Genomic DNA, 14,255 nt, shown 5'->3' on the forward strand with positions numbered 1-14,255 from the left:
CGATAAATTGTAATGTGTTAGACACCTACTTCCTATTTTATGATTCTTTGAATTATTTGGGTTACGTCTCTTTTACCATTTTTGAGTTATGTCCGTTAATAACGTTAGATGAAAGCAGGGCATCATCTGTGTCCGATGGACACATTTTCAGTTTATTTGTGTTTGTAATTGCAGGAAGTAGACACCAATCTACAGGAAGTTGTATTTGATCATCTACATGCTGTGGCCTATCAAGGTACACCATTAGGAAGAACTATTCTAGGACCAACAGAAAATATCATGTGAGTAACTTTAATTATGCTATCACTCTTTTTTTCAAATTTTGAAAAAAATTAATGAAATTTCAGTACATGCTGTAAATATTTTTAAATTTCTTGTAAGTTTTAAATGTATATTTTATCAAAAGTGTGTGTATTTTGTCCCATTGTTTGATACTGCACATTTGACACTTTTTTTATTTGGAGACTGATAAAAAAATTGCATATACCAGCACCTCTCTCCCATGCAGTATAAGAATGTAGTTTACCTTGAAGTTTTGGTAACATCAGCTTAAAAAAACTGAGTACACATATTCATTGTTAGGCGAACGTTTTTGATTTGTATGACAAGTTTCATGGTTCACTGAACATGGACATAGGATAAAGCGATTGGATCATGCTATCATAGAGATGTATATTTTTGTTAACCCTTTCGCTGACAAATGCCCTATTTAAATGACGCCATGCCCTTTTTTCCCTTCTTTGGGTGACGCCATTGTCTCAAAAAATGCCCTTTCTTCCTGTCTTCATGTTTCTGGCAAGTTTATGACCCTCAGCTAATTAACATTTACAACAGGTGTTATAAAGTTGTGATTACAGTTAATCCACTTATCGCCATCGGATGGGTCACTAATCCGTTAATTATTAATAAACCTCATAATTGACCACCATAATAATTTTCCCCAGTAAAATCAGTCAGTTGGCATTTTAATTTTAATATTTCTCAAGGCCAACCACCACAATTTGCAGTTCGTTTGTCGTAGTTTCGTCATTTGAACAAAATTGTTTTCCCCCGGACAGTTCGCTTTTTAATTTCAATATTTCTAAAACGATCACAATTTGCAGTTCGTTTGTCACAGTTTCGTCAAATGATCGTATTTTCATGATCTTTGGTATAAAACGTTCAATTTCAATTAAAAAGATAGAACTTTATTCAGAACGTTCAGAAAAGATTTCACGAGTCAAACAAGTGCTTCCTTTACTGTTTATGATATACTGCGCATGTGTGAAAGTATATGAATTTATAGACTCTAAAACGTAAAATACGAAATAGATTTAGTTTAAAATAAATAGGAGAGACAAATATAGTTTTTACTAAGCAAATCATATTAAAAAAAAAAAGATAATTTACTGCCTTTTTGTCGAGCCTTCGACTTTAGTCGAAAAAGCGAGACATAGCGATCCTACATTCCGTCGTCGTCGTTGTCGTCGGCGGAGTCCACAAATATTCACTCTGTGGTTAAAGTTTTTGAAATTTTAATAACTTTCTATAACTATCCTGGATTTTTACCAAACTTAGACAGAAGCTTGTTTATGATCATAAGATAGTATCCAGAAGTACATTTTGTAAAAATAAAATTCCATTTTTTCCGTATTTAACTTATAAATGGACTTAGTTTTTCTGTGGGGAAATACTACATTCACTCTGTGGTTAAAGTTTTTAAAATTTTAATAACTTTCTTAAACTATCCTTGGTTCCTACCAAACTTGGACAGAAGCTTGTTAATGATCATAAGATAGTATCCAGAAGTAAATTTTGTAAAAAAAAAAAATCCATTTTTTCCTTATTTTACTTTTAAATGGACTTAGATTTTCTGCCAGGAAACAACACATTCACTCTGTGGTTAAAGTTTTTAAAATTTTAATAACTTTCTTAAACTATCCTGGGTTTCTACCAAACTTGGACAGAAGCTTGTTTATGATCATAAGATAGTATCCAGAAGTAAATTTTGTAAAAAAAAAAAAATCCATTTTTTCCTTATTTTACTTTTAAATGGACTTAGATTTTCTGCCAGGAAACAACACATTCACTCTGTGGTTAAAGTTTTTAAAATTTTAATAACTTTCTTATACTATCCTGGGTTTCTACCAAACTTGGACAGAAGCTTTTTTAAGATCAAAAGCTAGTATCTGGAAGGAAATTTTGTAAAAAATAAGTCCATTTTTTCCTTATTTTACTTTTAAATGGACTTAGATTTTCTGCCAGGAAACAACACATTCACTCTGTGGTTAAAATTTTGTAAATTTTGATAACTTTCTTATACTATTTTGGATTTGTACCAAACTTGGACAGAAGCTTGTTTATGATCAAATGCTAGTATCTAGAAGGAAATTTTGTTTTCTTCCAGTTAACATTACATTCAGTCTGCAGTTAAAGTTTTTAAACATTTATTAGATTCATAAACTATCCTGGATTTTTACCAAACTTGGACAGAAGCTTCTTACAATCAAAAGATAGTATCAAGAGGAATATTTTTATTGATTTACCTCCTCATTTTTGTTGAGCCTGCGATTAACAGAAAAAGTAGGCGAGACACTGGGTTCCGCGGAACCCTTACAAATTTTTTTAGAAATGAACCAATCCGTAGATGAATCTGGATTCATTCTGAATTTAATATCTACTTGTCACTTCCCGTTTACATTTAATTTGTAAATCGAAAGTAAACGTGATCAATTCTCGATTAATTTACAATTTACAGTTATTAGAATCGTTCCAATAAGAATTTGTACAAATCCTTGGTTCCAACTTTATAGAAATGAATTCTAAATATCGATCTAAATGTTTTATAAGGATAATGATGATGCAGTGTAATAGTCTTACAAAGTTCTACAAGTTCGTTTATACTGTGAATCCTGGTTTAAAAAAGGGGGCCCAACTTTTGTTGACCAGAAATGTCCCCTGAAAATAATTGAATTGAAATTTTGAACTAGATTTTCAGATCCTATATCCTAATCTTCATATTTAAGTGCCACATCAGTCAAATCATGTAATTACTGCCTAGTAAATTTATGCATTAGTCCTTCAAAGTCTGACAAAGATGTATAGCTAGTAATATGCATACATCCTTGGTCCCTTGCTGTTACCCGGAATAATGTTGATTTTCATCTTTATTTAAAGATACATATACAATATTATTTTGAAACAATACACTTGCTATCTTAAATTCTAATTCCATTAACAACTGCCAGTCCATACTTTACCAATGCAATATGACAATTTATTGCATTTCTTGTTTTCAGCATACTGCAGGTGCCCTTTTGTTAATTTTCCATACACTGTAGGTGCCCTTTTTATATTTTTTTGGGCGCTCTAGATGCCCTTTTTCAATTAAGTTACCATGCCCTTTTTGTGTGATTGGGGAAACACTAACAATAAGTCCTAGTTTACCGGTATCGGCATACCTCTTTCATATTTCCCGCTGAAAAACATTGGGAATACAAGTTATCTATCTTTGTTTGTTGCCCAGATAAAAGTGTTAATATGTTGCTTCTGTTTGTTGAAAACGGTGTCAAAATCAACTGAAATTTATGTATTTTATTGGAATTTTAAGTAAAGGAACAAGTTTTTGATAGAATTTGTAAGAATTGAAGCAAGACTGAATTATTATTTTGATGTAAAATGCTGTTTTATGCACATAAACACTTGTAATGGACATCGTTCATTGTCAAGAATTTACAACCTCGTAAAAATATCATACTTTTGGGTTAAAAATAAACTATTTTTAGTCCAAAAGAAGAATTTTGTGAATTTTATGTATTTCATGTATTTCAATGCTGAAAATTGGCAGATTTGATTTTTTCTGGCAAAATATTTATTTTAAAAGATATAAATAAAACTGTGTCCATGGTGTAAGTGAATAAAAGACATAATTAACTACAGATAATATTTTATTGATATTAAATATAAAGTTCTCCCACTTGTGTCACAGCCAGGAAAGCCATCGTCTCAGAATAACTTCCGTCAGGGCTGCTATTGGTGAAAGGGTTAAATACATAATTCAGACCTAGCAGTATGGATCAAGATGTTCAACTATATATAATGACTTGTCAGGAAATGGCAATATAAATTAGATCATATGAATACATGATTCTGCCGTTGAACAATTACAACCTTCAAATAGAGAATCATCATGGCTTGTCCCTTGTTACTTGATACAGTGAGGGAGAATTATAAAACTGATTTGCTAGATAAATACTAAAATTACCTTCTTATGGCTGCATATTCATAAGTAAAAAGATATCAATTACTTTTCTATTGTCAAGATTGATGTTTCACTGTGACTACAATACTTCTCAGTAAAAAATGTAAGACATGAAATCTGTCATGGCTAAAAAATCTGTATTACTACAACTAATTGCAATCAACTGGAAAATTTCAATTGTTGAAATTTGTAATTTGAAATTTTTGCAACTGCTTTCTATGGGAAGGAACACTAGCTGTTTTTTTTTTTACTTTTAATGAATCATAATCATGAAACTTTTTAGAAGCATATGTATGAACATAAACTCCTTATCAGATGGGGGTCTTGTAGTCCAAATGGTGTACATAGTTAGTCTACAGTGATCCTTTCCTGAGGTTTTAGTCTGAGTCCAACATGTGGCAGGTGTGTTGAACACAGGTTGTAATTGACTATGATTGCCAATTTTCCTGCTGTAAGTTGGTGTATCTCTCAGGGTATTCTGGCTTCCTCTACCATATAAAACTTGTAATCATGTAATAGGCAAGCGTGCTGAAATTATTGTTAAACTGCAACAATCAATCAATCAATCAGTCTTTATCAGACCTATTGTAGGTTTGTAAATATTTAGTTTGATGAAATGCATGAAACAAAAGATATATGAATTAATTTCTGTTATATTACAGGACGATCAACAGAAACGACTTACTAGAGTACATTGGAAATCATTACAAAGGCCCCAGAATAGTTCTCGCTGGAGCTGGAGGTATACATTTACTTTGTAATAAAGTATTTGAACTTAACTGTTGTCTGATTTAAATCTTATCATTTTATTATATTGTCTCCTGGTATCCTCTTTCTTTTTATCAGGGAACAATGATATTAGAATTTGTAATTGAATTAGGTCCACTTTGAAGTCCACTCTTTGGCAATGTAGAGTTTTAGAGAAATCATACACAACATTCTGGAATTATAAAAAACATAATGTTAAGCATTAATTTGAAATTGCAGGACGCAAACAATATATTAACATTTTCAAGAATTTATAAATTGAGCTAACCTTACATTTCTTCCTGTTTCTTGAACAAATAAAAACAAATAAATTTAATATGTGTGACTTTGTACAAATAGCAAAATGAATATAGTGGTTTATTAGTGTAAATAAATTTATTTCATTTACGTTTGAAAGGTCATCAATTTTATTTCAGTTCTTGATAATTAAAAAAAAACAGCATTATTCTTTGAAGAATATGTTTAATGGTTAGTTCTGAATTACTTGAAATTATCTTTGTCTTTTTAGTCCCCTACTGACGAAGTCGAAGGGGACTTTAGGTTTGCACTCTGTCCGTCTGTCCATCTGTCTGTCTGTCCATCCGTCAGTCCGGCAAATCAGCTTTCCACACTTTTTTTCTTCGATCTTGAAGATATATATTTGATATTTGGTATATAGTTTTATCATGACAAGATATAGATCAAGTTCGAATTTTGTTCCAGTCTGATGATTTAGTCCAGAGTTATTTGGAACTATTAATTATATTTCATTATAATTTGAAAATAGATATACACTGTATTACATCATAATTAATTTTAGAGAACTATTGATCATATCTAATGTTTTTTTCACTCATATAATCAGTTTTCCACACTGTTTTTAGTCATGCTTGAAGATATTGACATGATATTTACTTTTTGTTTACACCATGACAAGTTATAGAACAAGTTAGCATTTTGTTCCAGTAAAATGAATTTTTACCCGGTAGGGGACTATGTATTGCCATGCAATACTCTCAGAATGCTTGTTCTTTATAGAAATAGATACTGTTGATAAAATATGGTCAATATTTTTAAAATGGTACAAAAGAAGTGATTGTTGTTTTTTTTTATAAATTTTATATCCAAATGAGGTTGTTTGATATGCAACCGACAAAAAATATTGTATAATGACTTTATATTTTTTTTTTGTATAGGTGTTGACCATGATGAGTTGGTTAAACATGCCCAGCAGTATTTTGGTAATCTAGGTGCTGGTTATGAAGGAAAAATTCCTACCCTAGAAACCTGTAGATTCACAGGAAGTGAAGTAAGAGATATAGATAAGAATAAGATATTCATTGAATGAGATCATATGAAATTTTAAGCAAATAAACCCCATAAACAATAGAGTAGGTCAAACTATTTAACACTGAATCATTAAGAGTTGAGCAGTAAACAAAAAAATCAGTAAACAAGCTCAATTGAAATTTCAAAAGCAATACATTGGCAAAGAATAGAAACTGCTGAGGAGCAAAAATTATAAAAATGCTACAGATAGGCAAAGTTTATAGTGACATTGTTTTTTCTAAGTTGCAATGATTTTAAAAAAAAAAAACAAAGTTATTTTGTTATACTTTTGTAAAAATATGGGTCAATAGTTATCCAATGAATGCTAAAATCATACTGTTAATAATATATTTATATTATAAAGTCCTCAGATTCATTAAAAGTCCATAGGTTTAAACTTTAATTGACAAATTCCTTTTTTTTTATTTTATGATTTCATCCCTTTATTCTGGCAGACCCACTTTCCTGATTCTGCCCAACTAGTTTGTTGTAGAATTTGTTTTTTCCCCTATACATGCATGAAGTATTTGCCTTTGGACATTTAACCAATAACATTGATTCTTTTTCTACAGGTACGTGTCAGAGATGATACTATGCCATTAGCTCACATAGCAATAGCTGTTGAAGGATGTGGTTGGACTAATCCAGATAATATTGCATTGATGGTTGCTAACACTTTGATTGGCAGCTGGGATAGATCTTTTGGAGCAGGAGCAAATATGGCTAGCCAGCTGGCTTCACAAAGTGCATCCATGAACCTTTGTCATAGTTTCCAATCATTTAATACATGCTACACAGATACAGGACTATGGTAAGGTGACCACCCTCTTATTACACATGTCCTTTTATGATTATAAGATTTGAAAAAAAGAGAGGAAAATTACTTCAGGATTAAGAGATGGATTTTTTTAAAGGTGGATAGAAATATGATTATTTTAGATTTGATTGATTGTTGTTGATTGCTTAATGTCCAGTGGCAAATATTTCATGTATGTTCAGGGCGAGAACAAATTAACAATAAATACAATAGGTAGGTTCTGTAATAGAGGCCGTCCAGGATGAAGGTCGGGGGAAATTTGGACTGCCACGGGAAAATGAAGGTATATTGGATAGGGACGGAAAATTAGCCCTGCAACAGGCTACCTACAGACACCTCAAAGAGTTGTTGCAAGCGTTCTTAATGTGCAAAGAGTGTGGCTCTCTCTTTACATGAGGCATCAGATTTAACGTTCCCATTCTGTCCAGATGTGGCTGCGAACTTGTACATCCCACGCAGCCAAATGGACGCCCCACTTTGGCGAGGGTTTTACTGCCTGTGGGAGGAAGACCATTCATTGGTGACCATATTTCTATTCTCCAGTCACCTTTTGGGAGGGGGAAGGGGGGGGGGGGGGCACCGTTGGTTTTCTATGAAATACATGTCTTTGTGTAAATTGTTATTATTTTTTTTTCATTTTGATTGAAAAAATAAAGTGTAATTTAAGTAACAAGCGGATATAAGTATAGGGTTTGATGTTTACAGTAGTATGGAACATGGAGTTTTTCTGCTGGTGTGTCGGTTTGCAGGAAGAATATATATAAAATTTTACAAAGAAATACACAATACTGCAACTATACAGATATACATACAGTTATTATACTACTTCAAACTTGTTCAAGATAACTCATTTTTATAAAAATACTGCTGTAAGCCTAGTGTTTTTTAGCCACATGTTCTTGTTATGATCAGTGTTCTCCCCAGGATTTTTGGATAGCACCAGGGTAACGAGTGTGGACTTCTTGGTGAAATATTTCATGCAATCAGTTCTTTCGCGTCGCGTCGCTTAGCTCTAGTTACTGTAGTTTTTATGTCTCTTGTTTTGTTTTAACACTGTGGTACTGTGTTATGTAGACATTGATTCAGAAAATTACTGGTAAAAAAGAAGTAAATAAAAAAACAGTTTGTATACTTTAATATTTTTTTAAAATAAATAAATTATGATTCATAATAAAATATTCATCTGAATTTAAAGTAATTAAATCTTTAATAAAATCCAAAATCAATAAAAATAAAAGATCATTCAAAAGAGAACAAAAATGTTCAATTTAAAAAACTTTCTAGTTTCTAGAAAAAAAGTTGTTGTATGTGAAAGGATTCCTGTCATAAGAAGATATAAAATTAACAAGAACAATTGCAAATATTGTTTTATTATTTGAACCAGTTTCTATCTTAGATTTTAATAAAAAGAAATTTTTCATAAATTTTAGAACATTTTGCCATAGATTTCATGTAAATATTAACCTTTCTTGTCTTTGGTGATAATCAAACATAGATACAGACCTAATACTGCCCTAAAATCTTAATCTTTATTTGTCATGAACTATTAAAAAAGAATTCCTAAATCTATAAATTTATCTTTGGTCTATAGATCTATAAGTAACCATATTCAATGTCAACAACTAAGTCTCCCTATTTTCCCGCCTAAATGACAGGAAGTAGATATAAATAGATTTAGCATGTGCTTATGGATAAAATTTGCAAGATTACTTCTGTTATTCATTAATTATGGATATAGATATCCAGTTTGAAGGTACAGTCATGCATTTTATTTATAAAATATAATAGATGGCAATTAATTGTAAATAAACTTGAATATTCTACGTGAACTAACTGGGTCATGTGATATGTACAGACAGATACTACAGTTTGAAACACGACTATCATGCAATAACTATGTCATAATTAAAGATAATATTGGCCATGGTTTAATCAGAGACATATAATACTATAATATAAGAATTGGGAAATGTATGGTTGTCCATTATACGTAATGAGCCACCATTATGATGTACAAAAAATTTACCTATCGGGTCAAGACACTGTTTTGTGTACAAAGTATTTGCCGACTTGTCACAGGTCAGTGCTTGGGTGGAGAGTGAAGCCATAAAATAGTTATCTGTGATCATAAAGTTATGAGCTCTTAATTAAAACACAAAAGAATCATGTTACAAGTGTTAATTACATCGATTAAATCCAATCGACAAGGTTAACCTCATAAGGTAAATCGATCACGTGGTGTAAACAATCTGTGTTGAACTGGTTTGAACTGGTCAAATTTCACCTGGAATTTTATACCGCACAGAAAAGATTTAACAAGTCGTTTAAAACTTTACCGATTTACGATTTTTTAACTGAAAATTTAAGCACCACGGAGAAAAATTATACATCGCGGTTAGAATGATAACACCACGGTAAAAAATTATACATCGCGGGCCTGCAGTCCTTTAAGGGCCTGGGGAGAACACTGATGATTGTATTGATTTTATATTTCAGGGGAATGTACTATGTTTGTGAAAGAGATCAAGTAGAATTTATGATGACTGCTGTCCAAAGAGAGTGGTAAGTTTCATTGTAGCTGGTTGATTTGTATGTTATTTTCTTTAGTTGCAAACCTTGGATATCTGTTTATTTAAAAAGAAGAACCTTATCAATTTTAAAATGTCGTAATCAGTACTGTAATATAAAAGAGGGAAAGTTGGTGTTGTAGAGTGCATTTGTGGACCATTTAATGGATTTCAATGTATATTAGAAAGTATTTAATATTAAAAGAAGAATATAGGATAATTTTCATTCGTGTTTCAATAAACGTATTTACACTTTGGTATTTAGCTGAATTTTGTCTCCTAATGACCTTAGATCTGCTCTGAATAACCTTCTGACGTCAAGCAACAATCACTTTTTAATTGTGACGTCAAATTTTTATACGACCACAAAAGTTAAAAAATATTTTGGTCGTATATTGGTATGACGTTGGCGCCGTCGTCTGTCGTCGTCGTTGTCGTCTGTCGTCGTCCGAAGACACATTGGTTTTCGCACTCTAACTTTAGTTTAAGTGAATGGATCTCCATGAAATTTTACCATAAGGTTCAATACCACAAAAGGAAGGTTGGGATTGATTTTGGGGGTTATGGTTCCAACAGTTAAGGAATAAGGGGCCAAAAATAAGCATTTTTGTAACTTCCAGACATAACTTGTGTGTTAGTGTATGGATCTCTCTGACATTGTACCACAAAGTTCCATATCACAAAGGGAATGCTGGGATTGATTTTGGGGGTAATTACCTCAAAATTTTAGGAATTAGGGGCCAAAAAAGGGGCAAAAAACAAGCATTTTTCTAGTTTCATGATAATAACTTGTGTGTAAGTGTATGGATCTTTCTGAAATTGAACTACAAGGTTCCATATCACAAAGGGAAAGCTGGAATTGAGTTTGGGGGTAATTGCCCAAAACATTTAGGAATAAGGGGCCAAAAATAGCATTTTTCTAGTTTCAAGACAATTACTTGTGTTCAAGTGTATGGATCTCTCTGAAATTGTACTGCAAGGTACCATACCACAAAGGGAAGGCTGGGATTGATTTTGGGGGTAATTGCCTCAAAATTTTAGGAATTAGGGGCCAAAAAGGGGAAAAAAACAAACATTTTTCTAGTTTCAGGACAATAACTTGTGTGTAAGTGTATGGATCTTTATGAAATTGTACTTCAAGGTTCCATATCACAAGAGGAAAGCTGGGTTTGAGTTTGGGGGTAATTGCCCTAAACGTTTAGGAATTTGGGGCCAAAAAGGGGCCTAAAAACAAGCATTTTTCTAGTTTCCAGACAATAACTTGTGTGCAAGTGTATGGATCTCTCTGAAATTGTACTGCAAGGTACCATACCACAAAGGGAAGGCTGGGATTGAGTTTGGGGGTGATGAATCATAAGGGGGTTCAAAAAATTTAGGGGAGGCATTTTTTTTTTCTTTAATATTTTCCATTTTATAAATTGGTTATTTCTGATTTATATATATAAGCAAATAATAATGATATGGTTTGAATAGGTAAATTAAAAATTTTTAAGTTCTTAGACCACATTCATTCTGTGTCAGAAACCTATCCTGTGTCAAATATTTAATCACAATCCAAATTCAGTGCTGTATCAAGCTTGAATGTTGTGTCCATACTTGCCCCAACTGTTCAGGGTTTGACTTCTGCAGTCGTATCAAGCTGCGCCCAGTGGAGCATTTTATTTAAATTGTGATGTCAAATTTATGAGAACTTGTACAATTTTACGAAATGGGAGACAAATTTACATACAAGCATACTGTGTTATGTAGACATTGATTCAGAAAATTACTGGTAAAAAAGAAGTAAATAAAAAAACAGTTTGTATACTTTAATATTTTTTTAAAATAAATAAATTATGATTCATAATAAAATATTCATCTGAATTTAAAGTAATTAAATCTTTAATAAAATCCAAAATCAATAAAAATAAAAGATCATTCAAAAGAGAACAAAAATGTTCAATTTAAAAAACTTTAATTGTGATGTCAAATTTATGAGAACTTGTACAATTTTACGAAATGGGGGACAAATTTACATACAAGCGTAAATACATCTATACTGTGGTTCATTTGCTTATTTCTAGAAAATGTAAAAACTTACTATTTTCTCTGTACAATAATTATAAAGAAAAGGATAACAGGAACTACCTTAAATATTGGACAGTCAAACAGACCCCAAGGGTTTCCCCTGGGTCAATTTCCTTTTTTATGCCCCAGCCGTAGCGGAGGGGGCATTAAGTTTTACTCTTGTCTGTCCGTACGTTCCAAAGTTGGTTTCCGTTCTATAACTTTAGTTTGCCTCAACCAAATGCTATGAAACTTATACACAATGCTTATTACCACAAAATACAGATCAAGTTTGAATTTTGGGGGTGTCACTTTTATTGTTCTAGAATTATGCCCCTTTACAAATGGAAATATTGCTGAATTTTTCATTTCCATTCTCTAACTTTAAGTTTGCCTCAACCAAATGTTATGAAACTTATACACAATTGTTATTACCACAACACTCAGATCAAGTACAAATTTGGGTAGCGTCACTTTTACTGTTCTTCAGTTATGTCCCTTTATAACTTTTTATGATAGACAAGCGGGGGCATCATCTGTGTCCCATGGACACATTCCCCATTTATTTCAACTCTTTCGCCACTCTCATTTTTTTCACCAACTCACATTAATTTATTTTTTATTCCGAACTTGTTTTCCTTCTTTCTAACAAAAAAAATTCAGGTTGCAACAGTGTTGTCTCATTTATTATTCTACATATCTTTTTAAAATGCTACATTGTAATAAATGAACACTCAATCAGAACAAAAGTTTCTTAAACTTTATCAAAATTACTGTAAAAATTGACTTCAGGAAACACTGGATTCATCTTTAATCAGTTTATTGGATACTCCCTGTCTAGCTGAAGGAAGAAGAATAAAATCAGAGATTTTTGTTACTTTTGAACAACTTTAAAACAATAGTTTTCTTTTCTGAAACCATCTTTGAAAGTAATAATGGAGATGTAAGACTATGCTTACAAAAAGTGCGCCGCTAAAAGGATTGTAAAGTATCCACTTCAAAACAATTGTTGTTATCAAAGTTTTAAAAACAATCCTTCAGCGGACATGTGATGCCAATTTAACACACATTTCCATTAAACAATATAATTAACACCTTTGTTAATTAGTCCATTGTTGCTGATTGCTATCAATTGCAATTAGCTGATTATTGATTTTCTGACAAAATCAACATGAGTTCAAGGTTAAATCCGAGTGTTGTCTAAAAAAAGAAATCTGAAAAATAATTAAAAAGATGGATGAAGTTGAACGTTATATATTTCTTTCGCCAATCATGAATTTAATCGCCACAATTATATTTTTTTCGCAAAATGCGAAAACGACGACCACCGGTGGGAACCCTGCAGACCACACAAACCACCAGCACCCAACTCCTTTGAAAAAATAGAGGTAAAAACAACAATGAAGGAAGGATATCACCAAGTCTGTCTTTGTTACAACTTTAAGTTTCAGAAAAGTTATCTGGAATTTCAGTAAAATTATCAAGTTGGATCCATTTAATGATAAAGGTGAAGTTTACAAATTACATCTGACAACAAATTTAAATGTGTGCCTCATTAATAATACACATAGGGAATAATGATAATAATAATAGTTAATAAAAAACTTTCTCTTAAATTGTAGATGTGAAAGGTATTAAATTACATGTAAATTTATTTTATCATTTTCTTCATCAGGATGAGATTGTGTAGAAGAAAAATTAGTCCAGTAGAATTAGAAAGAGCAAAAAGATTATTAAAGACAAATATGTTATTACAATTAGATGGTTCTACACCTGCCTGTGAAGATATTGGAAGGTAATGTTAGATAAGACCATTCTGTCAGAATAAGTGATGTTTCATTGACTTTACAGTATTCTTTCCTTTAGAATTCATAATGGATAGCATCACCATTTTCCATTGAACACCTTAAACATAGATAAGTTGCAAGGTAAAGCTTTTCCACCATTTTCCATTGAACACCTTAAACATAGATAAGTTGCAAGGTAAAGCTTTTCCACCATTTTCCATTGAACACCTTAAACATAGATAAGTTGCAAGGTAAAGCTTTTCAACCATTTTCCATTGAACACCTTAAACATAGATAAGTTGCAAGGTAAAGCTTTTCCACCATTTTCCATTGAACACCTTAAACATAGATAAGTTGCAAGGTAAAGCTTTTCAACCTAAAGTCTGTTTGCCTACTGGGGATTCATTTGTTTTTTCGTAAGTACCAATTTTTATTGAATTGAGGAAATCTTACATTTTTGTGTATATTTGAATTCATAGTTTTGACAAAGTCTGAATACAACCCTTTTGAAAATTTGTAATTTGTAAAACATTTAAATTCGTGGTACACCTGTACCACAGAAATGCATAAAAATTTGTATTATTAAGAAACTGCTTCTTTAAAAGCATGTTTTTGTCATGAATGTCTTGAAAGCTTTCCCCATGGACCCAAAGCATCTACTGATCCATCATTATTGGAAATTGACCATGCTGTTTAAAAACTGTTTGTACAGTGCAGAGTTC

The 14,255-nt window shown here is 31.8% G+C and overlaps 1 protein-coding gene across 1 annotated transcript in view; it reads left to right on the forward strand.

The window, feature by feature from the left end:
• The window catches only part of LOC127702304 (mitochondrial-processing peptidase subunit beta-like), a 30,827-nt gene that overhangs the window by 14,102 nt on the left and 2,470 nt on the right, over positions 1 to 14,255 (forward strand). The window contains exons 6-11 of the mRNA XM_052206443.1: positions 175 to 281; positions 4,903 to 4,982; positions 6,184 to 6,296; positions 6,889 to 7,127; positions 9,630 to 9,695; positions 13,422 to 13,541. Of these exons, the coding sequence (XP_052062403.1) occupies positions 175 to 281; positions 4,903 to 4,982; positions 6,184 to 6,296; positions 6,889 to 7,127; positions 9,630 to 9,695; positions 13,422 to 13,541 (725 nt within the window). The remainder of the gene's footprint in view (positions 1 to 174; positions 282 to 4,902; positions 4,983 to 6,183; positions 6,297 to 6,888; positions 7,128 to 9,629; positions 9,696 to 13,421; positions 13,542 to 14,255) is intronic.

This window comes from Mytilus californianus, unplaced genomic scaffold (genome assembly GCF_021869535.1).
Source record: "Mytilus californianus isolate M0D057914Y unplaced genomic scaffold, xbMytCali1.0.p SCAF_1, whole genome shotgun sequence".
Classification (NCBI taxonomy): domain Eukaryota; kingdom Metazoa; phylum Mollusca; class Bivalvia; order Mytilida; family Mytilidae; genus Mytilus; species Mytilus californianus.